The sequence below is a fragment of the Neolamprologus brichardi genome, chromosome 2, assembly GCF_056152115.1.
Source record: "Neolamprologus brichardi isolate AB-2024 chromosome 2, ASM5615211v1, whole genome shotgun sequence".
Classification (NCBI taxonomy): domain Eukaryota; kingdom Metazoa; phylum Chordata; class Actinopteri; order Cichliformes; family Cichlidae; genus Neolamprologus; species Neolamprologus brichardi.
In genome coordinates, this window is record NC_142105.1 from 27,999,903 (window position 1) to 28,015,314 (window position 15,412).

The 15,412-nt window shown below is 40.8% G+C and overlaps 3 protein-coding genes across 3 annotated transcripts; all 3 read right to left on the reverse strand.

Moving 5' to 3' along the window:
* Window positions 1-726: 726 nt before the first annotated feature.
* Window positions 727-6,596, reverse strand: LOC102797884 (uncharacterized). Its single transcript, XM_006781383.3, has 4 exons — window positions 6,197-6,596; window positions 3,541-3,641; window positions 3,381-3,459; window positions 727-3,058 (listed from the first exon to the last, which is right to left on the reverse strand). Exons 1-4 carry the CDS (start codon window positions 6,489-6,491, stop codon window positions 2,247-2,249), a joined length of 1,287 nt encoding a protein of 428 aa, XP_006781446.2. The 5' UTR covers window positions 6,492-6,596; the 3' UTR covers window positions 727-2,246.
* A 591-nt stretch (window positions 6,597-7,187) lies between these two features.
* smtnl1 (smoothelin-like 1) lies at window positions 7,188-10,907 on the reverse strand. Its single transcript, XM_006781382.2, has 5 exons — window positions 10,663-10,907; window positions 8,764-9,353; window positions 8,550-8,664; window positions 8,282-8,433; window positions 7,188-7,913 (listed from the first exon to the last, which is right to left on the reverse strand). Exons 1-5 carry the CDS (start codon window positions 10,753-10,755, stop codon window positions 7,529-7,531), a joined length of 1,335 nt encoding a protein of 444 aa, XP_006781445.2. The 5' UTR covers window positions 10,756-10,907; the 3' UTR covers window positions 7,188-7,528.
* Window positions 10,908-12,353: 1,446 nt separating this feature from the next.
* LOC148106192 (uncharacterized) lies at window positions 12,354-14,009 on the reverse strand. The gene is made up of 6 exons (XM_087852000.1): window positions 13,984-14,009; window positions 13,848-13,903; window positions 13,563-13,790; window positions 13,420-13,467; window positions 13,075-13,248; window positions 12,354-12,982 (listed from the first exon to the last, which is right to left on the reverse strand). The coding sequence occupies exons 1-6, from the start codon at window positions 14,007-14,009 to the stop codon at window positions 12,354-12,356; spliced, it is 1,161 nt and encodes a 386-aa protein (XP_087708126.1).
* Window positions 14,010-15,412: the final 1,403 nt, after the last annotated feature.

Sequence of the window (15,412 nt, forward strand, 5' to 3'; positions counted from 1 at the left end):
GTCATTTCATTGATTGCCCAAGAACAATAGTCTGGGAGGAAGCACCACTTTCATGGGGAAGTACAACAACAGCATTCCTCACCAAGTCGCCAAAACTACTGGTATTAAAAACCGCTATCAATGGCCATCGTGCACATGTTACGCATGCGCTTGGTCTGCTGGTAAACATGCTTCTTTACATGAATCATGCTTGACCACAGCTATTTAAAGGATTTAAGGCTCAATGCATGACTATACCTCTAAGGGTTTGTTTTTTATTTTTATTTTTACTATTTTGAATTTTAGAGTCTTTTTTAACACTTTGAGTCAAGTCTCTTTTTTTAATACAGTCTGACTTTCCAGAGCTTTCGGTAAAATCAAAGAAAAAAAATAAACAAACTAAAAACTCTTAAGCAATACTTAAGTGTGGGTAGGGTGGAAAGAGGAACAATGTGAGGAATTTCCCCCAGTTTCCTTGAGAGTCCCCCCACCCACAGTGATTCAGTGTGACCAGGCCTTAAGACATTGTAAGTGCTGGGGTGTGTGTGTGTGTGTGTGTGGGGGGGGGGGGCACAACACTGCACTCTAGAGGTGCGAAATGAAACTCTTCAGGCATCGAGTAAAAAAGCAACTATATTTATTCAGAATATCCACACTGGCTAGCATATTATTGCCCTATCTATCCAGGAAGTACAAAAAAGAGGAAAAAAGGAAAAAAGCTGCAAAAAATGACAACAGTAGAGGTAGTGCGTTTTTAAAGGAAATAATACACATGTAAAAACAACTGTTATAAGTAATGATTCATGTTTTTCGTTCTCAATTTGTTTGAAGTTCAGACTGAATTAAATCTTATTATTTGAGGAAGCTCGGCAGTTACTTAAAAGTATCCCTATAGTATATAAAAGCAGTTTTACATCAGTGGATTTGAACTAAGCCCGGTAACTTCAGGGTTAACCTTTATTCACTTCTTGCAGGTTGGACATCGCCATGGTAACTCGTGTTGCAGACCAGTGTGGGTTATATTTGAGATTAGAGATCAACAGGTATAAAATCACCACCTATCAGCTATCAGATCTTTAAACAGAATTGTGATATTGATGCATCTGTTAACTTACAGTCTGCATTTTTGGCCAGCTTTCTTTCCTGGCTTCAACTTGCTATATTATTAAAAACAGTAGGTGTTTTCCAGTCTTACTAACAAAAACACTTGAAGCATACACACAGTCCTACTGCTGCTTTGTCTGCAGAATCTGTGTTACTTTCAGTTTGTATTGTGTGTGTAACTGCTTCATAGTTTTCTAATACTACAGTTTGATCTTCTTGTGTAAAATCAGCCACTCTGCTGTCACTTATCCATCTTTGTGATTGGTCAGATTCTGCCAACACCACCTCTTTGATATGAACAGAGAGAGGAAATCCTAAGTTAGCCAGCTGATAGCCAGCTTCATGTGACTGCTTATCCTGATTACTAGTGTTAGAATAAGTGAATCCAGATAAAGGGAATAACCTGAGTATGCTCAACGTGCTTCCTAGAACAGAGTCTGGGGTCAGAAAACAGAAATTTAATAAATATCAGTTTGCTGCAGTGGGCAAACCATTGAGCTGGAATGCTTTATAACACTGTATTAAATGTGGTGCATAACTAAAATTCAGAAATGCTCAAATCTGGCCACAAACAGTCTTGTTGTGGTGCTTTATCGATACAGAAGTCTGCTATAAAATAGACTTTAACCCCTTAATGTGTAGCGTATCACATTTGACAGCAATTTCTGAGATTTCTAGTGTAATCTTCCCCCTGACAAACCTAAATAAACGAACGCAAAAAAAGAGCAAATATGAAACAAAATTAAACTCATATATGCAAATTAGTATTCAAATATTATATTTAAAAACTTGTCCGAATGTTTAATAATTTCATTAAACATTTTCTGGCAATTATTTTGTGGTCCAGGCTTTAAATGATAATTGATATCCCATTTTGAAATAACATAGACCAAAACAGAAGTAATCCACAGTCACCCACTGCTAACTGTGACATGGTTCTTTATTTCAGTGTCTTCATTTGAGGATCTGTTGTGCACGCTCGAGAATAGAAAGCCAGTTTTCCTATAGTTAAAAAATCTGAACAGCAATCATGCTTGTTTGTGTCAGCGTACCTGGAATCTACAAGTGCGCGTGATCCAAAACAGTTTTACACTGTGGCACAAATGACAGTAAAAGTGCTTCTAAACTGCAAAGTCTATCAAGTCTTTTGTAGTCCGTTGGGGTCAGAGCACCCCGTTGGTGTGTGTGATCATGTGTCTGCGAAGGTTGCTGGGGTTGTTGAAACTGGCTGTGCACTGACTGCAGGTGTACGGCTTCTCTCCGGAGTGTGTCCGCAGGTGGATCTTCAGACTGCCGTTCTGCGTGAAGCGTTTTCCACACTGCGCACATGCGTACGGCTTCTCGCCCGTGTGAATGCGCATGTGGATGCTAAGTGTGGTCTTGTTGACAAACGACTTGCCGCACAGAGAGCAAGGGACCGGAGACTCCCCGGTGTGACTCGCGCGATGTACGATGAGGTCTTCGCGGCTGTGGAAGCGCTCGCCACAGAAGTTGCAGTCCAGGGATTTGTTGGCGGTGTGAGAGAAGACGTTCTGCTGCTGTGGGAACTGGCTCATGTGGCTGGGGTGCCCCACTTGACCCTCAGTTACTACTAGTGGCGATTTCAATCCAGGGTTCAATGCTGTCGGAGCCATTTGTGTGGAATTATTTCTTTCAAGTTGGTTGTTTCTCACCAGTCCGGCACTGTTATCCTGTGTGACTCTCATTGGAGCTCTGTCACTTGCGCTGGTGGTGAAATTCAGGAGGTTGTCGTGGCCCACGTTGTGGTCGGACAGAGAGCTAAAAGCCTGAAGCTCAGACGCAGAGAAGAGGGTGTCACTTTCATCCTGTAGAGGCCCTTCGCCTCGGCCGTGAACGCACACGATTCTCAGCTCCTCGTTATCACCTGTCGAGCAAGAGGAACCAGCTGGCTCCAAATTCTGAGCTCCTGTTGCAACACCGCCCTGCAGACTGTGGTTTCTAAAGTCAACCTGATCTGAAAAGACAGAGAATAGCATCTTTAAAGGCCACTATGAAACAGAAGCGCTTAGGCCAGTCTTACTCAGCACTCATCAATGAGGAACTGCTTGTGTGTAATTTAGAAAGAGAGACTTTCTATCAGATGCTTGACGTCTGATCTACTTTCTTCCTCCTATTCTCGGCTTGCCTGGTTTAATTGTTTTTCAGCCCTAAGATAGAAGATAGACAACCTAGGCTTTTAGAATCTGTGTGCTGTAGTGACGACAAGTAAAGACATAAAATACAAATAAAAATAATAATTAATCAGCCCTTTAAGCTCACTTAAAAATCCTACTCACCACCAACATCTGGCCCACATCCACCCACATCATCCTCATCTTTGATTAGAATGACATCTGGACTCTCCACATCTGCACACTAGCACATTAAGGACAGCTATGCATGAGCAAACTAGATTTCAAACAGAGCTACTGCTATTCATTTATGGACTGCATGTACCTGCACTTGAGCTGCTGACGAGGTGGTCTTTTTCTCCGACTGCAGGACGATAGAAGCAGCTTCCCCACCCGCCTTTTGAGCCACTTGTGATTTGATGAGAACTGAAGAAGGAAAGGAAAGGAAAACACATTTTTATTATTCATTAATCTTTATTTAACCAGGAAGTGAAACTCCTTCGATTAAGAATGTCTTTTGCGAGAGTGTCCTGTCCCCAGATAAGCAGCAGCAACCTTTTTATTAGCATGAGAAACCACAGATTTGAACCCAGCACCCTACTACTTTGAGGGTAACTTAAATAACTGTGACCACAGATGGTGTTGATGTAGTCACAGAAGAGCAACAATCATACTTTTACTGTCCTCAAACCCACAACTGTTTTATTAGCTGTACTGTTGCACCACACTGGAAAGACTTGTGGTGGTTAGTTTTATTTAAAGCAATGTTAACTGCAATGCTAGTAAATGTATAAATCACTGAACTACAGGGCCACACTGAATATGCACGCTTCAAAGCATTTTTATTCGCTGACACTTATAGAGTGTGACAGGCCTGGTGGTGCAGTGGTCAGCATTGTCATCTCACAACAAGACGATGCTGCTTTGAATTCAGACTATGTGGAGTTTGTGTGTTCTTTCTGCGTGGGTTCTTTACAGGTACTCTAGCTTTCACCCACAGTCCAGAGATTAGATTCATTGTCACACCTGCAGTCTAAATGTGAAAGTTTTCCCTGCAACCCTGAACTAGATAAGCAGAAGAAACTATAAGCTTATAAAGTCTTTGAAATACAGAACAATTTTGCAGCACTATGCAGGTTCCTCATATTGTGCAGGCCAGAGTTATTACAGCTGATCATTTTTTAATATTTCTAATATTATTCCTTTTTTTGAGTTCATACCCTCAGTTCAGTTTGGTTTGATTTCTGGCGTGGCCAGAAAATGGTTAGTTTTTATAACTAGTTTCCGTGTTACTTTTACCTCAAGATTGATCAAAACCTGAACTTTTATTGCTATGTAAACACAGCACTTTTGAAGAGTTGAGTCACAGTCATTTAGACATCCTGGTCTCAACAAATATTTGCACCAAAGCCTTACTGCACAGTTTGTAATACCAAATATGGACAGGTCCTCTATATTTTTATTAAATATTTGATTTACTTTCAGTTAGCTATTTGTTCATCTGTTGGTATCAGTATTTATACGAGCTGAAAATGAAAGATTTTAAGAGTCAAGAACAGACGGGGGGGAGGCAACTTCCCTGTTGGTGTCACATGTGTTTGCTGAAACGAGCTGACAGGAATAAAATGAAGGAAGTTCAACACAGCCAGGTTTTCGTTGCATTAGCTGGCTCAATAACACCTAATACCCCCAGCGGAGATAACAAGCATCACAAAAGCGGGGTCTGTGTGCGCTCACATAAAAACAAGTGTTTCACATGTCATATGATTACTCTTCGCACAAAATGATCCTGATCAAAATGATGATGTGAGTGTCGCCTACTCCAGTCAAAGGATGTTAGATGATGATGATAAACTGGTGATAAAAAATACATTAATTAAGTGCCCTTGAGCTGACAGTTGTTGTGATTTGGAGCTATGCAAATAAGACTGAATTCAAAATTGAATTGAATTGCGTAAAAATAAAACTGTAAACTAAGAAAAGGGATTAATGCTGCAGAAAATTATTAATTAGGCAATCCAGACACTTTTGAGACACAGACAGCTCTGACTTTAAGCTTGATATAAAGTCTGTATGCTATTAATCAACCCTCAGATTCATGCAGAGCGTAAAACAGTCAATTAATAACACGAAATCTGTTTATGTTCTGTCTCTGCAAAAAAAACAAGTTGACATGTCGACACCAAATATGATATGGAACTTAAAACTCGGGGAATTAATGGCATTTCTCTACGGTCTCTGTGGTTTACGCCACTCAATTACCTGACAGTGAACACAATAAAAGTGACAAAACATTACTTTTTCTTTAAAAAAATGTCTATAAAGGAAATATAATATGAAAGATCATGTAAGACATTGATTTTTAATTAAACATATTAGTGATTTATGATAACATAGAATATGTCCATAAATAACCTGTGTACACAGAGAACTAGTAAGAGTCTTTGATTCTTTATGGGTTGATTTGATTGTGGTGAAGACTAAATGTATTTAAAGGGACAGACACATGTTCTGAGTTGAGGTTGGACTTGTTATAATTCAGCATCACATACTTTAAGCGGAAATTCCACTTAACAATTATTTTAGACTGAGGCTTTGAATAAGCCTATCGAAATGTGTCTTTGTTTATTTGTGTATTTGTTTATTTATTTATGTTTCGGTTTAGCTGACCATTATTAAGTTTAAGTAAGTGAGTGAATTCACATTTAATAAGCCGAATAAACTTTTATCACAATAAAAAACCCGCTGGTTCTGTTATCTGTGTCACATGACCAGGGCCAGCTGTGTCTGATGCGCGATAGTACTCGGCACATCTGCATTTTCATAATCAACTCGTTAAACTAGCTAGAACAGCTGTTTTATACGTTATTAGTTTGAAGTAACTAGCGGTGGGTATTTAATAGTTAGTTATATAAATGGCGGGGGCGGAGTGTTATTTGTTACTCGAGTATGAAGTACTTTTAAAGTGAAAGTATCGTTACCTTGTGGCTTAGCTCGTGGTTTGGTTATGTTTCCTCTGATGGGAGAAAAGCGGCTCGCTGGTCGATTAGTTCTGGTTTGTAGCCTGAGGGAGAAGAGCTCACTCCTCATAACCTTCATCCTCGTCCTCAGGTTTTCGTTTTCCTTCAAGCTCTGGGTTAAATGCAGACGTAGAGACGCCGAGCTCTCCGAGAACAGCTGGCTGATTTCTGCCACCGCCGCTTTCACCAGCACGTCCATAATGGACAAAAGCTGTGACTCCAGATTCAGGCTCCCCGGTGGCATGTTTGTGGACATGTTTCACTTTGCTGCCACCGAGATTTGTGTTGAAAAAAGGGCGCAACACGGTCAGTAGGTTAGCTTAACAAAAGAGACAACACAATGGCCTTCCTGGTAGCATGATGCTGATTACCGTAATACCCAGAAAGCAGGGACACTGGGAGGTGGGGGGTGATGCTTGGCTGGTGATGATGTTTGTTTGAAGAAAACAATTTCTGTAGTTTTGAAGGCAATTCTTGGTTGATATAGTTTTAGTTGCTCAACAGTTGGCTTTGTGGTATTAGTTTGTTTTGATACAGCGAATTTTTTCAATGGGTTTACATTTTAAAAAGGCCTTCCAGGAAAGAACATGTTATCTGGATGGTAGCATATGATCCTCCAGAATCTCTCCACATATTTAAACATAATGATGGCTTCACATGTGAGGGGGAGTTACCTCATCTAAATAGATTAATGTTTCCCCAGTACCATCACAGGAGTAATGATAGCTGTTCGCTTTCCGCTTTAGTTTGGGGGATGTGGGGGATGTATGATTAACAAAATCAATATTAAATTTTAATTGGATAGACCTACGCTTGGTCTCAGTCCCTCTTAAATAAGCTCTGGCCCAGAGAAACCTGCTTTGGGGTGTTGTTTACATTCAATTTAATGGAGGCCAGAAATAGTTTAACCTTTTCATGTGTATTATGAAAAAAGTAAATCCGTCACACACTCTTTCAAGGTTTTCTTATTTCACAAGCAGCTTTTTAATTCACGATCTTTGTTTCATTATTATTTTTTCATAGATACACAGCAATTTCTTGCTTTTCGTGCTCAGAACAACATAAAAAACAGCATATCCGTAAATGGAAAAAACACACACAGAAGTACATTTTCAAACACGCTGTAACTACGAGACATCATCATCACCAGTATTTTAGCTTTGAGTGATTTTTTGTTGTACCTCATTACTCCGACAGTAGTCAGTCCAACAATGCCAGACTAAGACTTGCTCCTTGTAGTACCATAAACAATCTTTTTTGGTCTTTTCAGTCTTTGTGTTTGCCAGTGTCTGTCTAAGACTCTGCCTCGACTGATGAACTCTGACCTTCCTCCACCTCACAGCTCTTTGATGGACTCCCCTCCTCATTAGTGCCCTCCATCTCTGTACCGTCTACTGGTTTATCCTCCTGACTGCTCATCGTCTCGTTCTCAGCAGACTCTTCCTCATCTTTCTCTGGCGACACCTCTCCTGCTGCATCGTCTCCTTTGTCCTTCTCTTCTTCCTCGTTACCAGCCTTCTCTTTCTCCTCCTTCTCTTTGTCCTTCCTCTCTTTCTCTATTTTGGAGAGGCTGTGGCACAGGGACTGGACATATGTGAACACACACATTGGGTCTGGGTTGTTACCCATCATGAGCATGTCACTCACTTCCAGCAGAGGGCAGCAGTCAGCCAAGGACCTGTCAGGGATACACAAAGTAGGGGAAAGGATAAAGTTGAGGTGACAAGGTGGCAGTCATTCATAGTAATATGAATAAGAGATTTCTAACCAGGTGCATTTACATTAACAGTGTTATTCCATACATTGTTTTCCTAAAAACTTTATTTTTTGGACAGCCAACATGCAGAATTTTATTTTAGTTACATTCTTTTCACAGCAGTTCTCCTTTTGTATTTTTCACCGTGACCTTGTTATATTATGTGCTGCATGTAAAGTTCAGACTCTTAAATATTGTAATTGTGTTATTCAGTCTTAGCCATTTTTATCTTTCACGTGTGATAATGTGCTGAACTGAACTGAGAGAAGAAAGAACGAAGAAATCCATACTCTGCAGTTTTGAAGGCCAGAGTGAAGTTTTTCTCCCTCTCCTCTGGCTTCAGTGAGCTGTATTCAAAAGCATCTGGAAAGAAACGATGAATCAGAGCGCAGAATGCCATCCCATTGCACCAGGATGACGAGAAGTTTTCTATGTTGATGCCCTAAAAAGATCAAGAGACAGACACATGGGAAGAGCATCTTAAATTAGGTCTTCTTTTACCTCTGGATCTAGAATGCGGATGTGTCGCATTAGATAAAGATTTAACGTTGAGCTCACCTCGTAGTTCCGTGTCTTGTTGCGACACCACTGAAGTATCTTCTGTTTGATTGAAGCTCCTGTAGCCACGGCAGCAGATGACTTCTGAATCTTGAAGTTGCGAGGCATTGGTGTCCTAGCAGTGTTGCAACACAGTTTCTGATTTAACCTCTTGAGGAACATTTTTAACTGTCACACTCTAATTTGAGGTACTAAGCATCATGTAGTTACTCACTCTGGTGCGCCCTTCTGGAACTTGGCGATGATGTCGTTTTTAGCAGACGCTCTTATGGAGCGTGCAGAGGGTCTTGGTCGAGAGAGAGAAGAGGAGGGTGGACCACTCTTTCTTTTGGGCTTTGCCTGCTTTTCTGTTTCTTTTGTCTTTCCTTTGTCCTTTGCATCTACCTCCGTCACTTGTTTTTTCTTCTCTGCCTCTTGTTCTTTCACATCTTTACCATCTTCCTTTTTCTCTTTCTCTTTGTCCTTCATGTCCTCTCCATCTTTTCCAGTCTCACTACTCTGGATCTCTGCCGCTTGCCCTCCTTTCTCGGTTTCTTCTGCCTCCTCCTCTTTATCTTTTCCTTCACGTTCAGAATCCTTCACCTCATCACCAGTAGATGCTTTTTCCTTATCTTGTGCAGCTGCTTCAGTATCACCTTCACCAGACTGTGACACAGTCTGAGGTTTCTTTGTGTCTCCTGACGTCTCCTTTTCTGCCTCTTCTGATACAGTATCTTCCTCAGCCTTATCCTCAGTCTCCATTACCCTCTGACCTTCTGCTCCTTCCCCCAAGTCTTTATTCTCCACCACCTCTGGCTCGCCGGCCTGTGCAAAAATAAATATGTGACCAACACTTGTAATACATGTCTGTGACAATAGTTCTATCACTTCTTAATTCTAGCCTTATACCAAGGCATCAAGACAAGGCAGAGTTTAAGGTGGAGTATTCAGTGTAAGTAACAGTGTAGGTTACACAGTAATTTTCTTTGCTATTTCCTTTCCCTGGGTTTGGGTGAAGAAGGGTATCCCATGTAGAATTTTGCCAGATCAGAGATCCAGATTTACCCGCTGTGGTGACCCCTTGTGAAGAAGGGAGAAGCTTCTTCATAGTCCTTTCCCTGTGGGGGCACTACATCACATGTCTTCTCTTCAGCATGACTCAGAGGATAGTCTTCCTCTTTTCTTTCAGTTATTTACATTTCTGATAACTATCTTCTTCTTTTCAGTCTTGTAAAGAGGATTTTTTTCTGTTTCTTTCATGAAAAAATGTATGAAGAATGAACAAAAGTTTATTGTGTTTTTTATTTTATTTATTTCAGATTTGTAATGCAAGCCATTAGTTCATTTGCTGTGTGTTGTATTTTTTTTTTTTTAGGTATTTCTTTCATTAACTCTGATTTGTATTTTTAAAATTATTCTTTGTGATTTTTCTGTGTTCTTCAGGTCTTGGTCTCGCTATGTGAAACGTTTGAGCTGTTTACATGAAAGCTGCTGTATAAATAAAGTGGACTTTCCACAAGTTACTCGAGGGATAACACAGTCCTTGTAATGTGAGACCTGGAGCTCTGGGATTTGTTGAGTATTATAAATATACACCTCAGAGTTGGAACTTTCAAGGGGAAAATTGGCCTTTTACAGTTTTAAAACCAATGATCTCACATCATATGTTAAAAATCCTCATATTAAAAAAAATGTAATGCATACATTATTATTTCCTATCATCATGATTAAATAGGCCCATGTACACTGTTGATTAATGACCTCCTGCAGGAACAGTCACACCAGGTCAGGCATCACAGCAGTGACTCATCAGTGGGAATAGGAAACTCCAACGTTGTATGTGTGGCTTAGTGTGTGTCATGTGCACTACTTTGCATAACTTGTGTGAGTGTGTATTTACGTGTGTATGTGTCATTCTTCAGCTAGTAGTAAGAACAGGTGTAGCAAATGCAGCCAACAACCCCTTCTCATGCTCTGCTGTCCCAACACAGCACCTGCTACAGCCACGAACACTCTCACTGCTTTTTCCCAATACAGAACATGATGGACAGTCATTGTGGGTGAATGTGAAAATGTTAATGAACATGTTAAATACATAAATAAATAAATACATAAATAAATAAATGATACAGACCTGGTTGCTGTTGTTGTTGGTGTCAGTGTGATTGGTTGATTCCGTGGAACCGGATGTGTCCTGTTTGGGTGATTCTCCATCCATGGTGTCCATAAATGTGTGTGTGTATCAGCTGGATTAGAGGTCAGATCAGACTTTGGTACACTAACGTTTTAATTCAGTCAAAGGTGAATCCTTTTCACAGGAGCCCCTCTTAATGTCTCTGTGTCCCACTACTCCTTTCTCCCCTTCTCAGCAACAGTGCCCTGAGTTTTAACACGTGTGTGTGTGTGTGTGTGTGTGTGTGTGTGTGTTGGTTTGTGAAAATCCGCCTTCACCCGACACCCCCGCCCTCTGCTTTGTAAGGATTCCTGTGCTTCTTTATCTGACCTTTTGGACAACACAGGTTCCCGAAATAGAGTTACAGTGACATAGGCTCAGTCCTTCAGGCCGGACAGCTGCGTCTGCTGTGGAAACCATGGTTGTATACACACACACACACACGCACTGAAACCATTAAATATGCTTTCTCTCTTTTAGCAAAATATAGACACAATTTAGCTACCACCTGTCCCGTTTATAAGCTCTTACTGTAAAGTGTGGTGATTTAGAGTACTGTACTGTAGGGATGCTTAAATTAATAAAATTAAAACCAACAGTTCAACATTTGGGAAATGTACTTATAGCAAAAGGTCAAGAAAAGGAAACATGAAACAAATCAGCATGAGTGGGCTATCTCAGCTCTGTTCATAGCAATAAAAACCACCTAAATATTTTTTTTTTTTTTTTTTAAATTACACACACACTTATTTTTTTGAAAAAAAAAAAAAATGTACTTGACAATAAATTTTTCAGCCCTGAAACCCAAATGTGACTTTTGAAGGCCTTTTCTTAGCAAATGTACATCATTTCCCTTACAGTAGGCTTTCTTTCTTGAGTGGACTCAAATGGTCCATGTATCATTTCGCTCTAAACTCACTGCAGTTCTCCTGTCAACACCTTGTACATCATGACTCAAATCACAGCTCTTCATCTAACGCAACCTGGATGTTTGTGAAAGGAGGAGCCATGTGGCAAAGGGAGGGGGAGTTCAGCTATTTATAGTTACCCTCCTATAATCTAGTAGATTACAGAATGTGTACGTATGTGGAGGATTCAAATTATTGTCTGTAGCATAGGTGAAAGGTTTCCCAGTGAATTCCCTTGTACTGCTCTTGTGTCCACATTTTTTGCAATCCCCACTGGGGAAAGTAAACCCTTCCAGTATTTTTATGTTAAATACTTGAAAGCTTATATAGGTTACTGCTAGTGTAAGATCCACCTTAACATATAGACCTACAACTTAGCACACTGGATGCCCTTCTTGACAGCCTGAGCAGGGTAAACTTGCTTATACCAGGCCATAAGTGGGAGTATCCACTTTTGGCCCACTACAGGTTGCCAACAGAAAACCCAAGTAGTTCCCTTAAGGTCATAAATCCCACATGGGCAGGTCTAAATTCAGGCGCTCAGTCGGTCTTTTAACAGATCATAAATTGAGCCCAGTAGTTACATTACACGCAATTTCTCCAACCTTAGTCGTTCCCACACCACCACTAATAAGAAAAGTGACCAGGAGTATTTCATAAGACTTTATTGATTAAACTTGTGCTCATGCCTTTGAGATTCAGCTAGTATTTTATCTGAAAGGAAAGAGGGAAAAGTTAGTACAGTTACAATATGCAGATTGTCACATGTAGGCATTTTAGGAAACATACCTGCTTAACACTTGTGTAGGAAGGAGCAGGTACTGTTTGTGCTCCAACCTGGTAATAACCTCCCACCACTGGACTGCTCACATACAAGCTGGGAGTCTGAAGGCTCTGAGCTGCTCCAACAGTCCCCACTGACTGTGCAAAGCCGGGGTAGGGGTAGTAGTGGTCTTTCAGGTAGTGAGTGCTGTGAGAGTAGTCTCGTCCCTGCTCGTAGTCCTGGCTGAAGTGACTGACTGTGCCCACAGGGTACTGGCCAGTCAGGAACAAGAAGTCAAAAGATGGATACGGACTACCCCACAGTCCACCCATTCCAAACTGTCCTGTGGCAAAGCCTGGGGATGCCAGTCCACCCGCAGCAGCAAAAGCCTCCATCGTAGCTGGGACAGTCCTGCGACCTAGTTCTTCTGTCTCCGACTGGTAGTCCCCAGCCTCAGCAGCCTTCTCATAGTGGGACAACTCTCCTGGTTGGTATGCAGGTACTGGTGGTAGAAGAGCACCAGGCTCATCAGCTGTGCCAGAGGCAAGGCTTTGAGGGTTGGGTGATGATTCCTCACTGAGCTTGGGAGGTGGGACAGCCCAGTTGATTTCTAAGGAAAGCAAAATTTAAGCCAAAGTTACCAAGGATTTGGGTCAGGAGATCCTAATGATTGCATTTATACTGCATCATCACACTAGGTACCAGCTGCAGGTTGAGAAGTTGCCCCAGTTTGTGCAGAGCCAGCTGTGCTTCCTCCTGCCTGAGCAGGAGCGGAGTAACTGGAGCCGGTGTATGGTGCTGCCACACTTTGAGCAGCATGTGAGAAACCAGGCTGCTGCACTGCGACACCTCCACTGTGAGCACGATAAGGCACAGCTACAGAGGAGGGGTATGGATAAGGTCCTCCCTGGCTTAGGGCAACATTACCACCAGCATATTGAGAGACACCAGGCTGCTGCACTGCAACCCCTCCATATTGAGCATTATAAGGTACAACCACAGAGGATGGGTATGCATAAGGTCCTCCCCGAGTCAAGGCAACATTACCTGCAGTGTTTGTGTTACTGCTACCGGGGGAAGCACCAACATTTGAACCTAGGAGAAAGCAGAATGCCTTTTTGTAATGGGAGCAATGCACATTTAAACTCATGAAATATTTCACTGGTTATAAGCTGCAGGCTGAACAGTACCCCCAGTTAATGTAGAGCCAGCTGTGTATCCACCGGCCTGAGTAGGTTGAGAAACACTGGAGCTGACATATGCTGGGACTAGAACCCCTCTGTATTGAGGGCTGTAGGGAACAAGTCCAGGAGTTAAGTTGGCTGAAGTTCCTCTTGGGTTTGAGGCAAGATTATCTGCAGTTTTCACATTAGTTATCCTGTATTGAGTGCTGGGATTGGAGCCTGGGTGAGAAAGAACTGAAATTAATGAAGATTTATCACAAAGTTTTGTATGTTTAGGAATGTTTCACCTACCTTTCTCAAGAGGAAGGCTGCATATATCCACAACCAGCAAGACAAAAAGGGAACCCCTGAAACCATTTGAAAACATGAATCACGTGCCTACAAAAAGTAATCAGTTGTAAAAAAGCCAACTACACTTGCCACATACCCAAGTGAGAGGCTTGCAGTCATCATTCTGAAGGCAACCAGTAGAACAATTGCCAAAGGTGAAGGGTTAAAAATGCTGCGAGAAAGCAGTCTTAACCAATCAGAGCTTAAAGAAGTAATGGAATACACCTGCTGGAAAGGTGACTCAAGCTTGAGTCAAAGATAACGAGTATCATAACAGAGGCTATCAACTGGTCTTCAACAATCAACAATTTCTATATGAAGACAGTGAGTCCAATCAGAGACATTATCAGATGATGAAAATAAAATGATGGTAAAATCTAGAAATAGTATGAAAAATAAAGATTTAAAATGCAACACTGATGCAAATAAGACAAGTGATTCATGTGGCAGAAATGTATAGGATAAAGTATAAGTATAAAAACATTTATACAATTTGTGCATCACATGTCACTGCAGTTGGGTTTTATTTATGGTGTTAGTAAGGTACTAAAGGTACAGCTTAACAGTGTGCACATATAAAACATATTTAGCCAACAGACGGTCTTTAGGGCACTTAAACATGCTGTAAATAAAGGAATCAGTGGAAACACTTTTAGACGGAAACTGTCTACATAACCTGGCTTAACCAGGTTAAGCGTTCAGCATAAGTTACCGCAGTGATTTCCCAGGTAAAAACAGAGCCACGTCTGTGACATGTAAAGCTTTGAGATCGACCTGCTTGCAGAGTCATTATTCTCACTTCATAGTTACACCTGTTAGGTGCGAGGAGCTGCTGAATATCCTACAACAATCTCAGATGGTGTAGACGTCGAATTCTGAAAATAACAAGAGTTCGTTTGCATTTGTTTTTGTTATTTGGATAGATGATTCCAATTTTGTGGAAATCTAAGCAGTTTTACGCTAATCATCAGTGCATCCAGTTCATCTCTCACTGTTCTGTTGACCTTTTCTGTGAGATGTGCGAACACTGAGCCAATACAACCCTTATTAGACTTCTAGCTTTTTGGACATTTCAGCGACATTATACATTTGTTAGGAAGAAATGTGCAATAAAAATGAAGTTTAATTAAAATTCACTTTAATGGGAAATAAAATAATTTGTCTCATGTAGGTCCTAAAACCATCTCTCATAAACAGAGCTTAAATCTCAATAATGTACAGCTGTTGTTCACAATAACAACAATAACAACAATAAACAACGAAACTGCTTAAAATGAATTACTATATATATATATTTTTTTAACATAGTGACCCTTATAAAAACCATCAAATGCCACAAGTGCAGATAATAGTACCTCAGAACAGATTAAGACCAACTACTGTTACAAAGTACTTTCACATGAAAATATAGGTGAAATAGAATAAGGTTAACCGACCCCTGCTCTTGAGCAGCACATGGGGATGGGGAAAAAGGGAAGATCTCTTATAATAATTTAGTTCAGTGAATATATGAACAGCTCCAAAAC

Bases quoted from the DNA above. Each gene is read 5' to 3' on its own strand.
- LOC102797884 (XM_006781383.3), bottom strand. From the start codon at position 6,491: ATGTCCACAAACATGCCACCGGGGAGCCTGAATCTGGAGTCACAGCTT. The intron at 3,460-3,540 runs GTACATGCAGTC...TTAATGTGCTAG, and splicing joins CGTCAGCAGCTCAAGTGCAG to TGTGCAGATGTGGAGAGTCC. The intron at 3,059-3,380 runs GTGAGTAGGATT...CTGTCTTTTCAG, and splicing joins ATGTGGGCCAGATGTTGGTG to ATCAGGTTGACTTTAGAAAC.
- smtnl1 (XM_006781382.2), bottom strand. From the start codon at position 10,755: ATGGACACCATGGATGGAGAATCACCCAAACAGGACACATCCGGTTCC. The intron at 8,665-8,763 runs GTGAGTAACTAC...CAACACTGCTAG, and splicing joins TTCCAGAAGGGCGCACCAGA to GACACCAATGCCTCGCAACT. The intron at 7,914-8,281 runs GTATGGATTTCT...TATCCCTGACAG, and splicing joins CTGGCCTTCAAAACTGCAGA to GTCCTTGGCTGACTGCTGCC.
- LOC148106192 (XM_087852000.1), bottom strand. From the start codon at position 14,009: ATGATGACTGCAAGCCTCTCACTTGG. The intron at 13,904-13,983 runs GTATGTGGCAAG...AAATGGTTTCAG, and splicing joins ACTGCAAGCCTCTCACTTGG to GGGTTCCCTTTTTGTCTTGC. The intron at 13,249-13,419 runs GTAATGTTGCCT...CCTCCTCTGTAG, and splicing joins CAGTAACACAAACACTGCAG to CTGTGCCTTATCGTGCTCAC.